This window comes from Ovis aries, chromosome 2 (genome assembly GCF_016772045.2).
Source record: "Ovis aries strain OAR_USU_Benz2616 breed Rambouillet chromosome 2, ARS-UI_Ramb_v3.0, whole genome shotgun sequence".
NCBI classification, from domain to species: domain Eukaryota; kingdom Metazoa; phylum Chordata; class Mammalia; order Artiodactyla; family Bovidae; genus Ovis; species Ovis aries.
The window spans coordinates 68,480,420-68,499,986 of record NC_056055.1 but is presented as its reverse complement, the minus strand read 5'-3'; the positions used below and the strand labels follow the sequence as shown (position 1 = coordinate 68,499,986).

At 37.3% G+C, this 19,567-nt stretch overlaps 1 protein-coding gene across 10 annotated transcripts in view; it reads left to right on the top strand.

Moving 5' to 3' along the window:
• ZNG1A (Zn regulated GTPase metalloprotein activator 1A) overlaps positions 1-16,953 on the top strand; it is a 57,113-nt gene extending 40,160 nt beyond the window's left edge. For 4 of the 10 annotated variants that reach the window (XM_060409404.1, XM_012123744.5, XM_004004338.6 and 1 more), the window contains 4 exons: positions 6,418-6,486; positions 6,589-6,654; positions 8,714-8,843; positions 10,902-14,271. In XM_060409404.1, the coding sequence (XP_060265387.1) occupies positions 6,418-6,486; positions 6,589-6,654; positions 8,714-8,843; positions 10,902-11,008 (372 nt within the window). In that variant the 3' untranslated portion in view covers positions 11,009-14,271. Of the gene's footprint in view, positions 1-6,417; positions 6,487-6,588; positions 6,655-8,713; positions 8,844-10,901; positions 14,272-16,366 lie in introns of those variants that run through there. The other 6 variants (XM_060409401.1, XM_012123737.5, XM_060409402.1 and 3 more) reach the window with 4 other exon arrangements.
• The last annotated feature ends 2,614 nt before the right edge of the window (positions 16,954-19,567 follow it).

The window sequence follows — 19,567 nt, the reverse complement described above, 5'->3', positions numbered from 1 at the left end:
TAGAACTGTCTTATTTGAACTCTTTTTTAAAAAGCATTTTTTAAACTGTTTTGATAGTTTTTATAATTTAAATGTTCTTGAGGTCATCTGTATCTAGCTTCTTAATGCATAAAAAGAGTTCATCAAACCAGTTATTTAAAGTCTTAGAAAATCATGCTTTCTGGCTTCTCCATTCTACATGTCAGTCAACATATTTTTGATTAGTTCTTTTGATGAGAATTACTATATAAAAGTGGCCGAGGGGTTCTTTATGCAGCTTATTTTTAAGTATATTTAACTAACTGATTAATGAAAAGTCTGGAATAGACATCCATGGCTTATTTAAATAAAAACTGACTTTGGAAAGGCAGGAAAGATGCTAGGAACAAACAAAGTGTATTTTCACTGTACCCACCTTTTTTTAAAGCAACTTGTGGATGGTGGAGCTTAAAGATAACTTCTTTCTTCCATTTTAACACCGTGAGAAGGGGGCCTGTGAGTGAGTAGTATATCTTGCATTCTCTCCTTTTCCTTGAGACTGTCACTTATTTTTGAATCAGTTTTAATAGGGCCATGATAACAGCATACTTATCCGTCTCCATTTTGGCTCATATTTATGGGGAGCTGCACTACCACATTTGTGTCATTTTTCTCTGAGAAACTTTTCTTAATAGAATATTCATGACTTACTTATTTTACAACTGAGTTTGTATCTTTTAGTCCTCTTCACCTGTTTTGCCTGTCCCCGACCCTCCCCTTTGGCAACCACCAGTTTGTTCTCTGTTATCTATGAGTCTGCTTCTGTTTTGTTATGCATGTTTGTTTGTTCTGCTTTTTGGGTTTCTACATATAAGTGAATTCATGGTATTTATCTTTTTATTTTACTTAACATCATACTTGTAGGCCCATCCCTACTGTCACAAATGGCAACATTTCAGTCTTTTTATAGTTGAGTAATATTCTGTTGTGTGTATACACGTACATATGTGCACACACCCACACACACCACATCTTCTTTATGCATTCATTTCTTGGTGAACACTTAGATTCCTGTTTCCATATCTTAGCTATTGTAAATACATAATATTTCAATGAATATTAGTGGGCATATATCTTTTTGAATTACTGTGTCCATTTTCTTAGAAGTGGAATTATTGGACATGACTGGGCTACTGAACAGCAATAAATGGTAGTCCTATATTTTGAAGAAGCTTCATTACTATTTTCCATAGTGGCTGTGCCAATTTTCATTTCTGCCAATAGTGCATGAGAGTTCTGTTTTCCTCACATCTTCACAAACACTTATTATTTGTTGTCTTTTTGAGAATAGTCATTCTGAAAGATGTAAGGTCATATCTTATTGTGTTTGTTTTGCTTTTCCCTGATGCTTAGTAATGTTGAGCATCTTTTCACGTGTCTGTTGGCCATCTGTGTGTCTTCCTTGGAAAAATCTCTGTTCAGGTCTTCTGCTCATTTTTGAATCATATTGTTTGGGTTGTTTTGTGATACTGAGTTATATGATTCTCTATGTATTTTGGATATTTATCATGTATTAGACAAATCACTTACAAATTGCCTTTTCATTTTATTGAAGGTTTCTTTTGCTGTGCAAAAATGTTTTATTTGATGTAGTTCCATTCTTTATTTTTGTTTCGGTTGCTTTTATCTAAGGAAATAGATCCAAAAAAATATTGCCAAGACTTATGTCAAAGAATATAGTGCCTCTGCTTTCCTTTAGGAGTTTTTTGGTTTCAGCTCTTAAATTTAATCTTTTATCTGTTTCAAGTTTGTGTTATAAGAAAGTGGTCTGGTTTCATTGTTTTGCTTGTAGCTGTTCTGTTTTTCCAGTACCATTTACTGAAGAGACTATCTTTTCCATGTTGTATATTCTTGTCTCCTTTGTTGTAAATTGATTGACCATATGAGTGTGAGTTTATTTCTGGGCTCTCTGTTCTATTCCCTGGATCTATGTGTCTGTTTTTGTACCAGTTCCTAGAACTTACTGTAGCTTTGTAGTATAGTTTATAATCAAGAAGTGTGATATCCCAATCTTTGTTCTTCTTTCTTTTTTTAAAAAGCTCTTCAGGAGATTCTTTCAGAATTTTCCACAGTTTATTGTGATCCACACAGTCAAAGGCTTTGGCATAGTCAATAAAGCAGAAATAGATGTTTTTTTTGGAACTCTCTTGCTTTTTCGATGATCCAGCAGATGTTGGCTATTTGATCTCTGGTTCTTCTGCCTTTTCTAAAACCAGCTTGAACATCTGGGAGTTCACAGTTCACATATTGCTAAAGCCTGGCTTGGAGAATTTTGAGCATTACTTTACTAGCATGTGAGATGAGTGCAATTGTGCGGTAGTTTGAGCATTCTTTGGCATTGCCTTTCTTTGGGATTGGAATGAAAACTGACTTGTTTCAGTCCTGTGGCCACTGCTGAGATTTCCAAATTTGTTGGCATATTGAGTACACCACTTTCACAGCATCATCTGTCAGGATTTGAAATAGCTCCACTGTGATTCCATCACCTCCACTAGCTTTGTTCATAGTGATGCTTTCTAAGGCCCACTTGACTTCACATTCCAAGATGTCTGGCTCTAGGTGAGTGATCACACCATCGTGATTATCTTGGTCGTGAAGATCTTTTTTGTATAGTTCTTCTGTGTATTCTTGCCACCTCTTCTTAATATCTTTTGCTTCTGTTAGGTCCATACCATTTCTGTCCTTTATCGAGCCCATCTTTGCATGAAATGTTCTTTTGCTGTCTCTAATTTTCTTGAAGAGATCTCTAGTCTTTCCCATTCTGTTGTTTTCCTCTATTTCTTTGCATTGATCGCTGAGGAAGGCTTTCTTATCTCTTCTTGCTGTTCTTTGGAACTCTGCATTCAGATGCTTATATCTTTCCTTTTCTCCTTTGCTTTCCACTTCTCTTCTTTTCACAGCTATTTATAAGGCTTCCCCAGATAGCCATTTTGCTTTTTTGCGTTTCTTTTCCATGGGGATGGAAATTAAAAGACACTTAGTCCTTGGAAGAAAAGTTATGACCAACCTAGACAGCATATTCAAAAGCAGAGACATTACTTTGCCAACAAAGGTCTGTCTAGTCAAGGCTATGGTTTTTCCAATGGTCATGTATGGATGTGAGAGTTGGACTATGAAGAAAGCTGAGCACCGAAGAATTGATGCTTTTGAACTGTGGTGTTGGAGAAGACTCTTAAGAGTCCCTTGGACTGCAGGGAGATCCAGCCAGTCCATTCTGAAGGAGATCAGCCCTGGGATTTCTTTGGAAGGAATGATGCTAAAGCTGAAGCTCCAGTACTTTGGCCACCTCATGTGAAGAGTTGACTCATTGGAAAAGATGCTGATGCTGGCAGGGATTGGGGGCAGGAGGAGAAGGGGACGACCCAGGATGAGATGGCTGGATGGCATCACTGACTTGATGGACATGAGTCTGAGTGAACTCCGGGAGTTGGTGATGGACAGAGAGGCCTGGCGTGCTGCGATTCATGGGGTTGCAAAGAGTCGGACACGACTGAGCGACTGAACTGAACTGAACTGAGCTGAACTGAACTGACAGGAGATTCTGATGTATTTTCCTACTTTAGGTATATCAACATAGGGCAAAGTATAATATAATACTGCAGACCAAGGACTGTGAGATTCAGTAACATGAACAGTCTCATTTGATTTAGTGGAGTTCACTCAGACTCATGTCCATCAAGTCAGTGATGCCATCCAGCCATCTCATCCTTGGTTGTCTTTTAATTTCATGGCTGCAGTCACCATCTGCAGTGATTTTGGAGCCCCCCAAAATAAAGTCTGACATGGTTTCCACTGTTTCCCCATCTATTTCCCATGAAGTGATGGGACCGGATGCCACGATCTTCGTTTTCTGAATGTTGAGCTTTAAGCCAACTTTTTCACTCTTCTCTTTCACTTTCATCAAGAGGCTTTTTAGTTCCTCTTCACTTTCTGCCATAAGGGTGGTGTCATCTGCATATCTGAGGTGATTGATATTTCTCCCAGCAATCTTGATTCCAGCTTGTGCTTCTTCCAGCCCAGCGTTTCTCATGATGTACTCTGCATATCAGTTAAATAAGCAGGGTGACGGTATACAGCCTTGACGTACTCCTTTTCCTATTTGGAACCAGTCTGTTGTTCCATGTCCAGTTCTAACTGTTGCTTCCTGACCTGCATACAGATTTCTCTAGAGGGGCCTATTATTAATAATAGAAATAGGGAAATCTAGAAGGCAGACTGATTTGGATCAAAACACCAAATGTTTAGCTATGTGCCCAGCGGCAGGATATCGCGACAGAGGAGTCACAGGAAAGAGAAGCCAGAGGAGTGGAGAGTGGACAGAGAGGTTTTGCGTTTAAGCACATTAGTGGGCTTAGTTTTCCAGATAAAAAAGAAAGGGAAGTTACTGCATGTTACTACATGTTAGATATTGTTTGCAAAAGAGTGGGGAACTGAGGGAGATAATCCTGTAGGTTAAAGAACAAACAGACCAAAATCCTAATATTTAAGAGTTATTCCTAAATTTTATTTTAGGGGCAGTACCTTATTTTGCTTTAGTCTTCTGAGTTACTGCTTCAGTTTTCTGCTTCTTTCTGTGGACAGGAAAAGGAGAGTTAATTTTAGATTCAAAATAAACTGGAAGAAGTCTGAAATGGGTAATACCTGGAACATATTATGTATGTCATTAAAGTTTTATCCCTGAATGATGTTTAATGCATTTGTTTGTTTTTCATGGATTTCTTGTTCATTCTGATAAAGAGGAACTGGGTTTGAACGGGTAAAGGTAGATGAGAAAACCCAGGTGTCAATCTATGTATACTTATTAATAGAGCCAGGGGTGAACTCTTGAGTTGTGACCCTCATCTTCTGCACTGCACATTTATGGGTTTCATCTTTATTGTTGTTTAATCGCTATGTCTGTCCTACTCTTTTGTGACGCATGAACTGTAGCCCACCAGGCTCCTCTGTCCAGTATTCTTCCCAGGCAAGAATACTGGAGTGAATTGCAGTTTCCTTCTCCAGGGAATCTTTCTGAGCCAGGGATTGAACCTGCATTGGCAGGGGGATTCTTTACCACTGAGCCACCTCATCTTCTTTAGAATTTGTCTAATAAAAGAAGAGTTTATTGGTACAGAAAAACATCTGGTTCTAAAATGTCTCTCTCAAGTCCCATGATGCATTGTCTTAGTTTTTAAAACCTTTTTTAAAAATTTCACATTGGAGTTAATTGTACTCTTTAGAAATACCATCATATCTCTAACTTGCCAAAAGCAAAAATCATTCCTGATACAGTATTGAGTCCTATATTGAGACATTCCCAACATGAAAAGCCAAGTTATCCAACTTGAATAAGATGCATATTAAGCATTTATAAAGGTTACATTACTGCTGTCTTTTGAAATTAACAAATTATGTTTCATTTGGCAATCTTTTGCTATGTATTTTGATATGCTTTATGATTTGCTATATTTTTGTATGGATTTTTAGGTGTGATTTGTAATGTTAAGATATGTGTTTCTAGGCAGTTATGCAATGCTGTATATACGTGTATTCTTTATGTCTGTTTTAAAGCTTGACTTGAGCATCTTATTCTCCAAGATGGGGTTTGTGCTTTTGTTGTGTTATGCTTAGCTCTTGTGTATTTTTTATCATTAATTTTAAAATTTTGGGTTAATGTGGCAAATGGAGGTTTGGATTTTAATTATGTGCTCAGCTAGAAGAAATCTTAAGCTTCTGATTCCTTAGAGTGGTCAGTGAGAGATTTATCAAGATTAGGAGAAAAAATAAATCTCAGAGTTAACATTCTATAAATGTTAATGTCAACCTTCTAAAACTCATTCTCATCTCTAGGAACTCTTCTTCTCTTGGAACATGTTCAGTCAGAGAGAGATAAACTGAATCTTTCAATTTGTATTTATATTTCCCAGAGAACCTTTGCATTTGAGTTTTATTCCTGGCTCTGGGTAGTTTATTTTTTCTGAGCCTCATCCTTCTCAATTTATAAAATGGAAATCATTCTCTTTAATCCACAGTTTGTTGTCATGAGTAAATGATGAGAAGAAATAAAATGACCCAGGCAAAAGTACCTCATTTAGTGCATAGCTGATACACTGTTTATATTAACCTTCCCTGTAGTGCTGAGAATCTTGTAACGAATGCATTAAGCAATGAGTATCTTTTCATAAGAGTTTCTCTGTGTAAATACTAAACCATGGACTAGCTACAGAATATAGCAGGTGGAGTTGCTGATATCAAAAATCAACAAATATGATGAAAAAGTTATACTTAATACAATTGTTAAGGCAACACAAATGTCTGTGAATGTTTCCTTACTTTTCATCTTGACACTTGTGGTTTAAAAAAAAAAATAGATTGACATTATTATAAAAAAATCATTATTGACTATCTCTTGATTTACAGAGTATTATTACAGTCACATTTGAAGTACCAGGAAATGCAGAGGAAGAAAGTCTAAATGTGTATATTCAGGTGAATGCACTTTTAACTTATTAATGATTTATCAATTGTTTTGCCATGTAGCTGTTCCTCTGAGCAGTGGTTGATCTTATTAAAATATGTCACTTGATACAGAATCTTCTGTGGGAAAAGAATGTGAGGAACAGGGATGACGACTGCATGGAGGTCATACGACTGAAGGTGTGGTACACAGTTTACGGTTTTATACTTTTGGACAAAGTCTCTTTCTTGGCTGTTACAAAAAAGCCCCATAATTAGTCAAAAACACAAGCACTAAATTTAGTTCAAATAACCCTTGTGTGTTTTCATTTTTCCTTATTTCCATTTCTGAAAAGAAGCTTTGAAAGTCATTGCATAGTTGTGTAAAAGCATGGTTTGTTCGCACAGCTTCACCGGGTGCTGCAGCTAAACAGCCTGCATGCCTTGGAACATCCCTCCTTACTGTCTACTCCTAGGCACTCTAAGCAGTTATCTGGCTAATGAGCTTGACTTGTTGAAATTTCTTTCCTCTTGGCATACAACTTGTGGTCAGTCAGAGAAAATGGAATGTTTTCTTGTGTTACTGTTTCTAAGAGAGCTTCATTAACAGAGGAAAGCTTGCCACAGCTGAACCTTATGCTTCTTGGTGTATTTAGCAGACACTAAACATCTCATATACTGTGCAACAAAGTTATGAAGGACTAAAAGAATTCTTCCTCAGTGTTTGGAAATCCATTCATGTTTATCTGACTTTATTATGTCACACAAGGTGTTTTTCCCAGGGAGCAGTGGGTTCTAGGCTGTGTGCTTAACCAGTGAGCAGTCTTATGTTTTCAGAAATGTGCTTAGGGTTTTATTAATGCTATTTATTATCATTACTGTTAGTAACTAGATTCTCTGGTTAGCAGCCAACTTCCTGGGGTCACTAGAGTGACCGGGAAAGAATTTAGATTTCTTTACCTCCTGTGCGGGCTCTACCTGGGTTTGGCGCTGCAAAGGAACACAGGTGAATCCCAGTGTACTGCTAAATCATTCCCACCCAGAGGAACTAAGCCAGGTCTGCTGCTTCTCCTTGATTCTGTCCCCATCTGGATTCTATGATCCTAATTGAAAGATCATGTTTCATTCTGTAACTGCTTTTATCCCTAGTGAGTGTAGGATGGTTACCTAGAATTAAGCAGTCATATATACCACTCCGTAGAGTTCAGTGGCTCATTCTGTACCATCCCAGTTTGGATTTTGTTCTTAGATATGTGACATTTTCTCTGGTTCTTCCTTTCTTTGGTTCTCCTTTTGGCCTTCCTCTCATCACAGCAACACTGGGGCATCTGAGACAACACAGCCTTTCTCTTCATAGAGTTCCTTCTCTTTGCTCTTACAAATTATTGGTCTGGTAATAATAAGTATGTTTAAAATGTGAACTCTAGTAACAGCTGATACTTCAAAGACTTTATATAAGTATAAGATTAATGCTTAGGTAATTATTTTTAAAATGTTTGTTCTTACATATTAAAACTCAACTTTAAAAAGCAGAAAATGAAACTGCACAAGAAAAGGAAACTGGAAGAACATACACCCAAAATACATGAATATTACTAAAAATACACAGAAATTGTGAGGTGGTAATGACAGTGGTTTGTCTCTTATTATTTTTCAATATTGTATTATTTTATAATAAATATGTATAATAAATATTATTTCAGAGAAATTATATCATTCCCATAGGAGCCAGTTTATTAGATAATTTGCTCTTTATTTCTACAAATCAATATGAAATGGATTTTACCAGATAAATACAATAGTTTTCCTTCATTTCATCATTATCTACTTTATTTAATGCAACTCATTCAAAAACATATTATCATCAAAATCCTTTAACATCTTAAATTTTCCTACTAAAATGGAAATAAGTATAAAGTCCTTAAAAGTAGAATAATCAGTAGAATTTGATACCTAACATGTTTTATCATTTAGTTGTTTCAGTTTTTCATTGTGATAACACTGAATACACATCATAATACATATATTAACTTTATCAGTAGAAGTAGGGGTTTTTAAAAAAATTAATGTATGCAGAAACATATTTTAAAAATTGGAGGCTTTTAATGCACAAATAACTAGAATTAAGGAATTTTAACAGTATGTTCTTTATGATTCTGTATTTTAAAAAGAAATGGGGATAATTAATGCATTAATATTGGTGCTCAATTTCTGCTTTTAAATTCAAACTGTGGCTGATTTGTTATTCTCCTCTGAGCAGGGGCTAGTGTCAATCAAAGACAAACCGCAACAAGTGATTGTCCAGGGTGTCCATGAACTATATGATCTGGAGGAGACACCAGTGAACTGGGAAGATGACAGTGAGAGAACAAATCGATTGGTCCTTATTGGTAAGTAACAAACAGTGGACTTTTTTTTAATTGAAATATAGTTGATTTACGATGTGTAATTTTTAGGCATCAGTTCAGTTCAGTTTAGTCGCTCAGTTGTGTCCGACTCTTTGCGACCCCGTGAATCGCAGCACGCCAGACCTCCCTGTCCATCACCAACTCCCAGAGTTCACTCAAACTCACGTCCATTGAGTCAGTGATGCCATCCAGCCATCTCATCCTCTGTCGTCCCCTTCTTCTCCTGCCCCCAATCCCTCCTAGCATTAGGGTCTTTTCCAGTGAGTCAACTCTTCACATGAGGTGGCCAAAGTATTGGAGTTTCAGCTTTAGCATCAGTCCTTCCAGTGAGCACCCAGGACTGATCTCCTTCAGAATGGACTGGTTGGATCTCCTTGCAGTCCAAGGGACTCTCAAGAGTCTTCTCCAACACCACAGTTCAAAAGCATCAATTCTTCGGCACTCAACTTTCTTCACAGTCCAACTCTTACATCCATACATGACTACTGGAAAAACCATAGCCTTGACTAGACGGACCTTTGTTGGCAAAGTAATGTCTCTGCTTTTGAATATGCTATCTAGGTTGGTCATAACTTTCCTTCCAAGGAGTAAGCGTCTTTTAATTTCATGGCTGCAATCACCATCTGCAGTGATTTTTGGAGCCCCCAAAAATAAAGTCTGACACTGTTTCCACTGTTTCCCATCTATTTCCCATGAAGTGTTGGGACCAGATGCCATGATCTTAGTTTTCTGAATGTTTTTAGGCATACAACAAAGTAATTCAACAAAGTAATATATGTACATATATATATATATGTACATACATATCTATTTTTTTCCAAATATTTTTCCCTTATAGACAGTTAAATTTTTTTTCCCATTTTTTATTTTTTTGCTTTACAGTACTGTATTGGTTTTGCCATACATTGACATGAGTCCACCACAAGTGTACATGAGTTCCCAACCCTGAACCCCCCTCCCGGCACCCTCCCCATATCGTCTCTCTGGGTCATCCCAGTGCACCAGCCCCAAGCATCCTGTATCCTGTATCGAACCTACACTAGCGATTTGTTTCTTACATGATAGTATACATGTTTCAATGCCATTCTCCCAAATCATCTCACCCTCTCCCTCTCCCACAGAGTCCAAAAGTCTGTTCTTTACATACAGTTAAATTTCTGAAGCAAAAAAAGAAAAAAAAAAGAAATTAGGGACTTCCCTGGTGGTCCAGCGGCTAAGACTGTGTGCTCTCGATCCCTGATCAGAAAACTAGATCCCATGTGCCACAGCTAAGAGTTCCTGCACGCCACAGCTAAGACCTAGTACAGCCAAATAAATGAACAAGTAAATATTTTTTTTAAAATAGAGGGATATAATGCGCTACCTAAGCAGTGTTAGCCAATCTGAACTTCTTTTGTAAATTCAAATAAGTTTGTGGTTAATGTATTTGTGCTAATTATGTGATAACATCAAAAGAACTTGTTAAGTCCTTTGCTTTTTTTTTTTTAATAGAAAGCAGAGCTGATTTACTTATTTATTTTTGATTGCACTGGGTCTTTGTTGCTGCATGTGGTCTTTCTCTAGTTGTGGCAAGTAGGGGCTGCTCTGTAGTTGCAGTGCGTGGACTTCTCATCGTGGTGGCTTCTCTTGTTTTGGAATATGGACTCTAGACGAGTGGGCTTCAGTCGTTGTGGCTCACAGACTGGAGAGCACTGGCTCAGTAGTTGTGACTTGTAGGCTTAGTTGCTTTGCAGCATGTGGGATCTTCTGAAGCAGGATCAAACCTGTGTCCCCTGCATTGGCAGGCGGATTCTTAATCAGTGGACCATCAGAGAAGTACTGCCTTTTACTCTTCTTCAAATAATTTTAGAAAAGTGATTAATCCAAATGTCAGCTTGGTTCTCAGGGACTTAATTAGAAAGTTAAGGAAGGACTCACTAATTACTATTTTTTTCATAAATTTCTGAAGATTATCAAGCATTTAATGGTCTAGACTTGATAGGTAAACTGTGTCATTTTAATAAGCATAATATAATCATACCTATTTTGTTCTGTTTACAGGCAGGAATTTAGATAAGGATATTCTTAAACAACTATTTATAGCTACTGTGACTGAAACAGAAAAGCGATGGACAACACATTTCCAAGAGGATCAAGTTTGTCCATAACACTAGAAGCATCACCAAAAGGACTGGATAATAAAAGTGAGAATAAGTTTCCTGTTGGATGTATTCAAGCATCTATTTTTTGGGTTACTTTTCTTATGAATTACAGTGTATCCTTTAAAATAGTATTTATTTTATAGAACACGTAAATATAGAAAATCAGTAATATAAAACCCTTGATATTCATTCAATAAAATGTAATTTCCTATGACTTTTTTTTTGTAGATGATTTGCAGACTTATCTTTGGAGTTTACATATGCTGAAATTCTTACCCATGAAAATTTTAATAATAATAATAGTGGTATCATGTTGATATATGCCGGAAACCAACACAATACTGTAAAGCAATTATCCTCCAATTAAAAGTAGTTTTTTAAAAATGGTAAAACTTAGTCTTATTTCAGCATAATTGTTTTCCCTTAGACCTTCAGCTGATTGCTTGGATGTAATTTTATTGTTAATAGGAAATTTTTTAAAAAGTAGATAATGTCACTATTTTTATTAAGGGAAATAAGAGCTTTATTGTGGTAGAGACTTGTAAGAAATTACTCATAATTTCTGAGTCAAAGAAATTATTTGAGACTCTCTCTTATTCTTAGAGTCAGATTCTAAGCCTTACTAGTAGTCAGTGTAATGGAACTTCAGCCACTCACTTTGCAATATATTTCAAAGATTTCAATTATAGAACTTTTAATTTAGAGTTGATTTTACTGCTGGTATTAAATCCATCTTGGGTTTTTTGAACTTCTTTATTTTTCAGTGTAAACTAAAAAGTGACAGGGTACTTTAAATGTAATTACAGAGAACTTTTGATAATTTAACAATCTTTATATAAATAGTAGGTATATAAGTAAGTATATATTGGATTACTTTTCTCCTATTCCTTCCGAAGGCCAGGTCAGCATAACTATATTCAGATAGGAAGAGAAAAGCATGAGATGAGATTTAAAGAAGAGTTAATGGTTGTTAAATATCAGAAGACTGTAAAAATGACTGAGCATGTGCGTGCCCTGTTTCAGAACTTTCTGATAATCTTAGTGTCACAAAGATCTTTCCTATGTTTTCTTTTAAGAACTTAATAATTTTAGCTCTTCACGTTAAGTATCACAATCCATCTCAAGTTAATTGTTCTATTGTTATGTCTTGAAAACTCTTTTCCCCTTTGAATAAGCTTTTTGCACCTTTGCTAAAAATCACTCGTGTGTGTGTGTGTTTCTGTGGACATTATTTTGATTCAGTATCTTTTTTTTCCCCATTGCACCAAAGGGATGTAGAATTTATTTAAGTTAAATACTTGAGTTCAAACATGTTATGAATTAACAAATTTATTGAGAGGAGGAACAAAGAGAAACCTATTAGGAAACATTCAAAGGAGAAAGAAGATGAAACTGAGTTATTCCATAACCATTACTATATATGACATGAAGGTTCGGGAAAAGTACAGTGAAGTTCTCAAAATGTAAAGCAATTATCTTTCCATTAAAAATAAATTTTAAAAATCACAATGAGACTTCCATGGTGCTCCAGTGGTTAGGAATGTGCCTGCCCATGCAGGGAACCCAGGTTCAGTTCCTGGTCTGGGAAGATTCTACATGCCATGGGCATCTGGGCCCATACACCACAGCCACTGAGCCCATATGCCACTGCTGAAACCTGTGGGCTCTAAGAGCCCATGCTCTACAATAAGAGAAGCCACCACAATAAGCCACCCCAACTCACTGCAACTAGAGAAAGCCTGCATGCAGTGATGAAGACCCAGCACAGCCAAAAATAAATAAATAAATAAATTTAAAAAATCACAATGATGTTCTGAAATGCTAAAGAATAAAAATTTAAAAAATTATTAAGCATGTTAAAAAATATGAAAAAAAGAAGGTATGTTATTTTCTTGAGAATATGTTTCAAACAGTTTGAATCATTGTCTTTTTTTTTTTTATGGAACATTGTCCTGGTAACTTTAGCCTTAGAGTAAGTCTATTTCTCCTTTATTGACTATGCCAAAGCCTTTGACTGTGTGGATCACAATAAACTGTGGAAAATTCTGAAAGAGATGGGAATACCAGACCACCTGACCTGCCTCTTGAGAAACCTATATGCAAGTCAGGAAGCAACAGTTAGAACTGGACATGGAAAAACAGACTGGTTCCAAATAGGAAAAGGAGCACGCTAAAGCTATATATTGTCACCCTGCTTATTTAACTTCTATGCAGAGTACATCATGAGAAATACTGGGCTGGAAGAAGCACAAGCTGGAATCAAGATTGCTGGGAGAAATACCAATAACCTCAGGTATGCAGATGACACCACCCTTATGGCAGAAAGTGAAGAGGAACTAAAAAGCCTCTTGATGAAAGTGGAAGAGGAGAGTGAAAAAGTTGGCTTAAAGCTCAACATTCAGAAAATGAAGATCATGGCGTCTAGTCCCGTCACTTCATGGGAAATAGATGGGGAAACAGTGGAAACAGTGTCAGACTTTATTTTATGGGCCTCCAAAATCACTGCAGATGGTGATTGCAGCCATGAAATTAAAAGACCCTTACTCCTTGGAAGGAAAGTTATGACCAACCTAGATAGCATATTCAAAAGCAGAGACATTACTTTGCCAACAAAGGTCCATCTAGTCAAGGCTATGGTTTTTCCAGTGGTCATGTGTGGATGTGAGAGTTGGACTGTGAAGAAAGCTGAGCGCCGAAGAATTGATGCTTTTGAACTGTGGTGTTGGAGAAGACTCTTGAGAGTCCCTTGGACTGCAAGGAGATCCAGCCAGTCCATCCTAAAGGAGATCAGTCCTGGGTGTTCATTGGAAGGACTGATGTTGAAGCTGAAACTCCAATACTTTGGCTACCTCATGCAAAGAGTTGACTCATTGGAAAAGACCCTGATGCTGGGAGGGATTAGAGGCAGGAGGAGAAGGGGATGGCAGAGGATGAGATGGCTGGATGGACATGAGTTTGGGTAAACTCTGGAAGTTGGTGATGGGCAGGGAGGCCTGGTATGCTGTGATTCATGGGGTCACAAAGAGTTGAACACGACTGCGCAACTGAACTGAACTGAAGTTGTGAAATTAGGTAGTGTAAATATTCTAATCTTGGTCTTTTTTTTTTCAGGGTTGTTGTAGCTATTTTAGATATTTTTGTTTTCAATATAAATTTTGTCATTAACTTATCAGTTTCTTCAAAAAGCCTGGTAGGATTTTAACTGGGACTGTGTTGAATCTATAGTATAATTTGGGAGAATTGTCATATTAAAAAAAAAAATTCTTAAATTGAGGTGAAATTTGCTTTTCACATTGTGTTAGGTTCATGCGTACATTATATTTTTACTTCTGTATACACTACAGTGTGCTCACCACCAGAAATTTGATTTCCATCCTTCCCCATACAGCTGATCCCCTTCACCTCTGGTAACCATTGCTCTGCTGTCTGCATCCATGTGTTCATTTTGTTTGGTTTGTTTTACTCATTTATTTATTATGTCTTTTATGTTTTTTATATATATATTTTATATATATATATGTCTTTTATGTTATATATATATTTATATATATTATATATATATTATGTTTTTTATATTCCACATATGAGTGAAATCCTATAGTGTTTGTCTTTCTGTAACTTATTTCATTTAGTATAGTACGCTCAAGATTCATCTAGGTTGCCAGAGGCGGCTTTTAAGTTGAGAATACAGTGAAAAGGAGTCGTTCATGCAAAGTCAGGGAGCACTTTCTACACAGAGGGAGCAGGTAGTGGAGACGGCCTTTACATGGGAACCAGTGTAGCATGCTGGAAAACCATGAAGAGGGCAAGGGTGGTGGAAGGTTAGAAAGCCAGGTATGAAATGGGTATGGGATGGGATTGGAGTTACAAGCCAGGGCCAGGCCTTTTGCTTCTGAGGAAAACATTTGATGTAAAGAGGAAAACATTTGGATTATTCTGAAAGCCCTGGGAAGTGGCTGATGGGTTTTGAGCTGGACAAGTGATGTGGTTGATTGCTGTGGCCAATGAACTAATTGTCTCCTGTTTTTGCCATTGAAAACAGTGCTGCAGTGAGCATTAATGTGTGCCTCTTTGTTTTTATGTGACAGTGTTTCTCTAGAAGAGCTATGTAAGAGTGGAATCACTGGCTTCCAGGATATGCACATTTAAAGTTTTTAATAGATACTGATAGATAAATTGCCTTCCCAAATGGCTGTACCTTTCTGCTGTGATATAGGTGTATATGACAGTACCCATTTTTCCAAACCTACCTAACACATTTTAACCTTTGCCCTTCTGGATGGACTGACATCTGATTACTGTTTTAATTTTTTTTTTTTTACTGTATTTTTATGTTATTTATATGTTCTTTTAAATACATTGTTCTGTTCTTTGTTCTTGTTTTTCCCAAAGTGAAATTTTTCATTCACCAGAGACATTACCAGTTTGACATAGAGTTTCAGTAAATGTGAATTCTCCTTTTCCAGCAAGATTTGATAAATATTCAAGGTTCTGCGCAACTTCTTAAAACAAATGGTTCTTTCCTAGGCCTTTCCAGCTTTTGGTGAAAGGGCAAGAACACGGGTACGGAATCTAAGATAGCTGGAGGAAGAGTCATCCCAGAGGTGAGGGAAGACCAGGGATTGAAAGGGTCTCTAATTCCTAGATTATGAAGTTTGAAGGGAATTACCAGCAAAATAAAGCTAAAAGGCTATTAAACATCTGTGGGCTTGGTTGCTGGCTACAAATTGAATAAATATCTCCTTTGGATTAGTAGTGTAGGTGGAAACCTGTACTTGTAGATTTCTTTGAAAGGCCTTTCCCAGTTCTAGGAATGCCATAAATGTGGAGGTGATGTTGAAAGGAGTGAATTCTGTCTTTGAATGTCTAGCAGCTTGGCCTACTGTGATGAGAAAGGAGAACAAGATTTGTTTTTTCTCAGAATGTCCTAATGTTAGAATCAACCTTATCTTTCAGTAACCAAATTGCCTTTAATTTTCATAGTGAAATGGAGAGAAATAAGATATCTGTCTTTTCTGTATAGTAGTGTAGAAAGGTTGGTTTTTCAAAGTAGGATGGATAGTGTTTGTGAAGCCCTGATAGATTTGTTCAGGAAAAAAAGCCTATCAGTGTTAGGAAAAAAGTAATTTCCCACTATGCACTGGGTCCCATGTTAAATGGTTCAGTGTGTCATGAGCACAAAGTAAGGCAACACTAAAGAATCAGATGGAACAAAGAGTCACCTCCCCCATGTCTTTTATGTCTTTTTTTTTTCCTTAAAGAATTACTTGCCATAATAAAGTTGATTTCTGTTTCCAAAGAACTCAGTTAATTTCCTTTCATTGATACAACTCTTTATTTTTTACATTGATGTATTTTGTATAGGCTTCCTAGGTGGTTCAGTGGTAAAGAATCCACCTGTGGAGGAGACATGGAGGTGATATTAAAAGAAGTGAATCCACAGTGCAGGAGACATGGATTCAGTCTCTGGGTTAAGAAGATCCCTGAAGGAGGAAATGGCTTCCCCCCTCTAGTGGGATTGCCTGAGAAATCCCGTGGACAGAGGAATCTGGTGGGCTATAATCCATAGGGTCACAAAGAGCCACTGACACAACTGAACAACTAAACAACATTATTTTGTACATCAATTTTATTTAGATATAATTCTCAGAAAACTTACCCTTTGAAGTATACAATTCTTGGCTTTATTATATCCCCAGGTAAAGGAGAAACCATTACAACTATCTAATTCCAGAACATTTTCATAGCTCTCAGACTCTGTATCTGTTAGCAGTTACTCTCCATTTCCCCTGCCCCTATTTCCCAGCAACCATTCATCTACTTTCTGTCCCAATAGGTTTGCCCACTCAGACTCCTTTCACTTACCATAATGTTTTCAAGGTTCATCCATGTTGTAGCATGGATCAGCATTTTGTTTCTTTTTATTGCTGAATAAAATTCTATAGACCACATTTTGTTCTGCTCATCAGTTGATGGACATTTGAGTTTCTACTTTTTGGCTACTAGTCCCCTTTTTTCATGTTTACTTTTTAAAAAAACTATAATTTTCTGAACAATTTTAGATTTACAGAAAAATTGAGCAGAGCAAAGAGTAGAAGGGAATGCCCATATCCACCCCCCACCCCTTATACTCACACAGTTAACTGCTGGCAGTAGTATGGTACATTTCTTACAATTGGTGAACCAATATTGATATTATTAACCAAGGTCCAAAAAAAATGACAGAATGATCTCTGTTCATTTCCAAGGGTAACCATTCAGTATCACAGTAATCCAAGTCTATGCTCCAACCAGTAATGCTGAAGAAGCTGAATTTGAACAGTTCTGTGAAGACCTACAAGACCTTCTAAAACTAACACCTGAAAAAGATAGGGGACTAGAATGCAAAAGTAGGAAGTCCAGAGATAACCTGGAGTAACAGGCAAATTTGGCCTTGGAATACAAAACGAAGCAGGGCCAAGGGTAACAGTTTTGCCAAGAGAACGCATTGGTCATAGCAAACTCTCAACAACACAAGAGAAGACTCTACACATGGAGATCACCAGATGGTCAGTACCGAAAACAGATTGATTATATTCTTTGCAGCCAAAGACGGAGAAGCTCTTTACAGTCAGCAAAAATAAGACCGGGAGCTGACTATGGCTCAGATCATGAACTCCTTATTGCAAAGTTCAGACTTAAATTGAAGAAAGTAGGGAAAACCACTAGACCATTTAGCTATGACGCAAATCAAGTCTTTTATGTCTATACAGTGGAAGTGACAAATAGACTCAAGGGATTAGATCTGATAGGGTGCCGGAAGAACTGTGGATAGAGGTTCGTGACATTGTACAGGAAGCAGTGATCAAGACCAATACCATTTAAAAAAAAATGCAAAAAGGAAAAATGATTGTCTGAAGAAGCCTTAGAAATAGCTGAGGAAAGAAGAGAAGCTAAAGGCAAAGGAGAAAAGGAAAGACCCATTTGAATGCAGAGTTCCAAAAGAATAGCAAGGAGAGATAAGAAAGCCTTCCTCAGTGATCAAAGCAAAGAAATAGAGGAAAATAATAGAATGGGAAAAACTAGAGATCTCTTCAGGAAGATTAGAGATACCAAGGGAACATTTCATGCAAAGATGGGCACACTAAAGCACAGAAATGGTATGGACCTAACAGAAGCAGAAGATATTAAAAAGAGGTGGCAAAAATACACAGAAGAACTATACAAAAAAGATCTTCATGACCCAGATAACCAGGATGTTGTGATCACTTACCTAGAGCCAGACATCCTGGAATGTGAAGTCAAGTGGGCCTTAGGAGGCATCACTATGAACAAAGCTAGTGGAGGTGATGGAATTGCAGTTGACCTATTTCAAATCTTAGTAAAAGATGATGCTGTGAAAGTGGTGCACTCAATATGCCAGCAAATTTGGAAAACTCAGCAGTGGCCACAGGACTGGAAAAGGTCAGTTTTCATTCCAATCCCAAAGAAAGGCAATGCCAGAGAATGTTCAAACTACCACACAATTACATTCATTTCACATGCTAGCAAAGTAATGCTCACAATTCTCCAAGCCAGGCTTCAGCAGTATGTGAGCCGTGAGCTTCCAGGTGTTCAAGATGGATTTAAAAAAGGCAGAGGAATCAGAGATCAGATTGCCAACATCTGTTGGCACATAGAAAAAGCAAGAGAATTCCAGAAAAAGCATCTACTTCTGCTTTATTGATTATACCAAAGCCTTTGACTGTGTAGATCACAAGAAACTGTGGAAAATTCTTAAAGAGAAGGGAATACCAGACCACCTTAACTGCATCCTGAGAAATCTGTATGCAGGGCAACAAGCAACAGTTAGAACCGGACATGGAACAACAGACTGGTTCCAAATTGGGAAAGGAGTAAGTCAAGGCTGTATATTGTCACCCTGCTTATTTAACTTATATGCAGAGTACATCATGTGAAATGCCAGGCTGGATGAAGCACAAGCTGTAATCAAGATTGCTGAGAGAAATATCAGTAACCTCAGATATGCAGATGACACCACCCTTATGGCAGAAAGTGAAGAGGAACTAAAGAGCCTCTTGATGAAAGTGAAAGAGGAGAGTGAAAAAGCTGGCTTAAAACTCAACATTCAGAAAACTAAAGATCTTGGCACCTGGTCCCATCACTTCATGGCAAATAGATGGGGGAACAGTGGAAACAGTGAGAAACTTTATTTTGGGGGGCTCCAAAATCACTGCTGTTGGTGATTGCAGCCATGAAATTAAAAGATGCTTGCTTCTTGGAAGAAAAGCTATGACCAACCTAGACAGCATATTAAAAGGCAGAGACATTACTTTACCGGCAAAGGTTGGTCTAGTCAAACCCATGGTTTTTCCAGTAGTCATGTATGGATATGAGAGTTGGACTATAAAGAAAGCTGAGCAACAAAGAATTGATGCTTTTGAACTGTGGTGCTGGGGAAGATTCTTGAGAGTCCCTTGGACTGCAAGGAGATCCAACCAGTCCATCCTAAAAGAAATCAGTCCTGAATGTTCGTTGGAAGGACTGATGCTGAAGCTTACACTCTAATACTTTGGTCACCTGATG